Source organism: Brassica napus, chromosome A1 (assembly GCF_020379485.1).
Source record: "Brassica napus cultivar Da-Ae chromosome A1, Da-Ae, whole genome shotgun sequence".
Classification (NCBI taxonomy): domain Eukaryota; kingdom Viridiplantae; phylum Streptophyta; class Magnoliopsida; order Brassicales; family Brassicaceae; genus Brassica; species Brassica napus.
In genome coordinates, this window is record NC_063434.1 from 7,134,240 (window position 1) to 7,136,481 (window position 2,242).

The 2,242-nt window shown below is 28.1% G+C and overlaps 1 protein-coding gene across 1 annotated transcript; it reads right to left on the minus strand.

Annotated features, from left to right (window-relative positions):
• On the minus strand, nucleotides 1–1,862 carry LOC106374287 (putative cysteine-rich repeat secretory protein 37). The gene is made up of 2 exons (XM_013814356.3): nucleotides 1,466–1,862; nucleotides 1–527 (listed from the first exon to the last, which is right to left on the minus strand). The coding sequence occupies exons 1-2, from the start codon at nucleotides 1,799–1,801 to the stop codon at nucleotides 87–89; spliced, it is 777 nt and encodes a 258-aa protein (XP_013669810.2). The 5' UTR covers nucleotides 1,802–1,862; the 3' UTR covers nucleotides 1–86.
• Nucleotides 1,863–2,242: the final 380 nt, after the last annotated feature.

A 2,242-nucleotide genomic window follows, 5' to 3' on the forward strand; every position in this document is an offset into this window, starting at 1 on the left:
TTTCTGTAAATACTCTTTTTATTTATGGATATTACATTCCAGCAACAAAAAAAGCAAATATAACTAAAACATAAGTTAAAAATGTTTCAACTCCTAACAAAAGGGTATAGCTCATACCTTACATCACACTCCGTACCCAAAACTCTCCCTCCTTGTTTAATGTTGTTGTTTTCGAAAAGCTTTGAGATACTCCATGTCAAACAACTTTTACAATCCATTATATGTTCTAAACATTGCACCATTGCATATAATTTATTTTTTCCGAGCTTCTTTTCTCCTGCCGCGTAAAATATGATACGACTATGCTTGGCGGATTTGTGGACTTTAAGTGTTAGTTCAGAGAAAAAATCCATCACCCTCATGGCAAACAGTTTTGCATCCCCCCTCACGTTATTTGGGTTGTACATAGAAAAAGTATTCTTATAGTTAGTCGAGACTGGATTTTTTTCTTCAATCGTACTAATATAGAGAAGACATTGATCGTACCATATTATTCCTCCTTTGTTACTCGGACATCTCTTACGAAACTGCAATATACAACCATATATGTTTTATATAATTTGAAATGATGATTTAGTATTTCAGTGAAACCTCTCTTCTCATATTTATTTGTATATGAAATTAATGTTTTTATGTTTTGGAGAATGTGAATAACTAAGGATTTAAATAATAACACTTGTATAAATAATTTGCAATCTTGAGTAAGATAATTGCATTTAATAAAAACATCTTTAATATTAATTCGATTTCTACACAATTTATGATAAATTATGATATCTATATAACTAGAGTTTAGACAGATTTGGATATCAGGAATTTTAGGAAATCTAGAACCGTCAAAACCATGTTTGACTATCCATATCTGTATCTGTGGTTTTGTGATATCTTGATAGTGGATATCAATCTAAATATTAAGTTAGCAATGGATATTCATTTGGACACAAATCCATAAGAATAACAATAAAACATTTATAATAATATTAAAGTAAATTTTATAGCATTATATAAAATAAAAATAAACATGCCAAAATAAAATATAATATTTTAAAAAGTAAAAGTAATATTCTAAATAATTTTAAAATAAAATTTATATTATTTTTCAAAAAATTTATTAATAACATATATTTTAATCATACTTACATAGTCCAGATATCCATACTTTAAAATCAAGATATCCAAAACTCGATCCGGTATTTACTAATCCAAGATTCGATTGTATAGACCAGACCTTTCCCAATATTTGGAACGGAGCCGGAATGGATCTCACATTGGATCCCATATATTTAGATAATTTCCTCATCCCTATCTTTAATAGATTTTCAAACTTTGTCAGCTGATATTTTTCAAATTACTCTAATCTCGTTTTTGTTTCATGAACACATTTATTTTTTGGCTCAAAAGATTAGGTTTTACATCACTGCCAAAAATTGTAATTTTATATTTAAATATATGACAGTTCATTTACCCCTGTAATTGCGGTGTCAATGCATGTACGGCATTTAGACCCATAAGAGTCACCACGACACTGGGTAACGACGACAACAAAATCGGCTGTCGTTCTTCCAACACTTGAGTGTGAGTAACCGGTTATATCATCATGACTAGTACGAATGTCATCAAAGATCATGTTGAGGTTTTTCTCGTACTTACTTCCAAGCTTATATTTTCCTTGATTAAGAAGGCATTTGTGGTTGAGATACTCATTGGTAAGGTTTAATGATGAGACACTATGTATGATGAGGAATTGTATGGACAAAATAGGCAAAAAAAATCGTTTGGATAGAGGATATGAAAATTTCATTGTTATTGATTTTTATTACTTTTAAGGAGATAGTGATTTTTATAATTAAGTGTTAAAAATGACGTATTTATATAGGAGAAAAGAGTTTGCATATTTTGGGCGGCATAAATGGAGGAGCAAAGAAAAAGTCTAAAGTAAAAATGTTTTACTAAGTTTAAACTACTAAAAATAAAATCAAAATTTTGAATGAAATATGTTTTCTAATACTTCATCCGCTTTAAAATGAATGATTTTTTAGAGTTTTCAAACATATTAATAAAATTTATAAATGTATTTTTTTTGTGATGAACTACTCCCCTCAACTTTTAGCCAATCAAAATTTGATAAATGCAATTAATTTTAACAGAGTTTACAAAAATAAATTATTAACTGTTTCTTTTGGTTTTTATTTCAATTATTTGTTACACATGATGTAATAAATATTTACGCAGAATAAATTTA

Excerpts from the sequence above, each read along its gene's own strand:
- LOC106374287 (XM_013814356.3), bottom strand. The coding sequence starts at position 1,801 with ATGAAATTTTCATATCCTCTATCCAAACGATTTTTTTTGCCTATTTTG. Across the intron at positions 528-1,465 it reads TTGACACCGCAATTACAGGG|TTTCGTAAGAGATGTCCGAG; the intron begins GTAAATGAACTG and ends TGTATATTGCAG.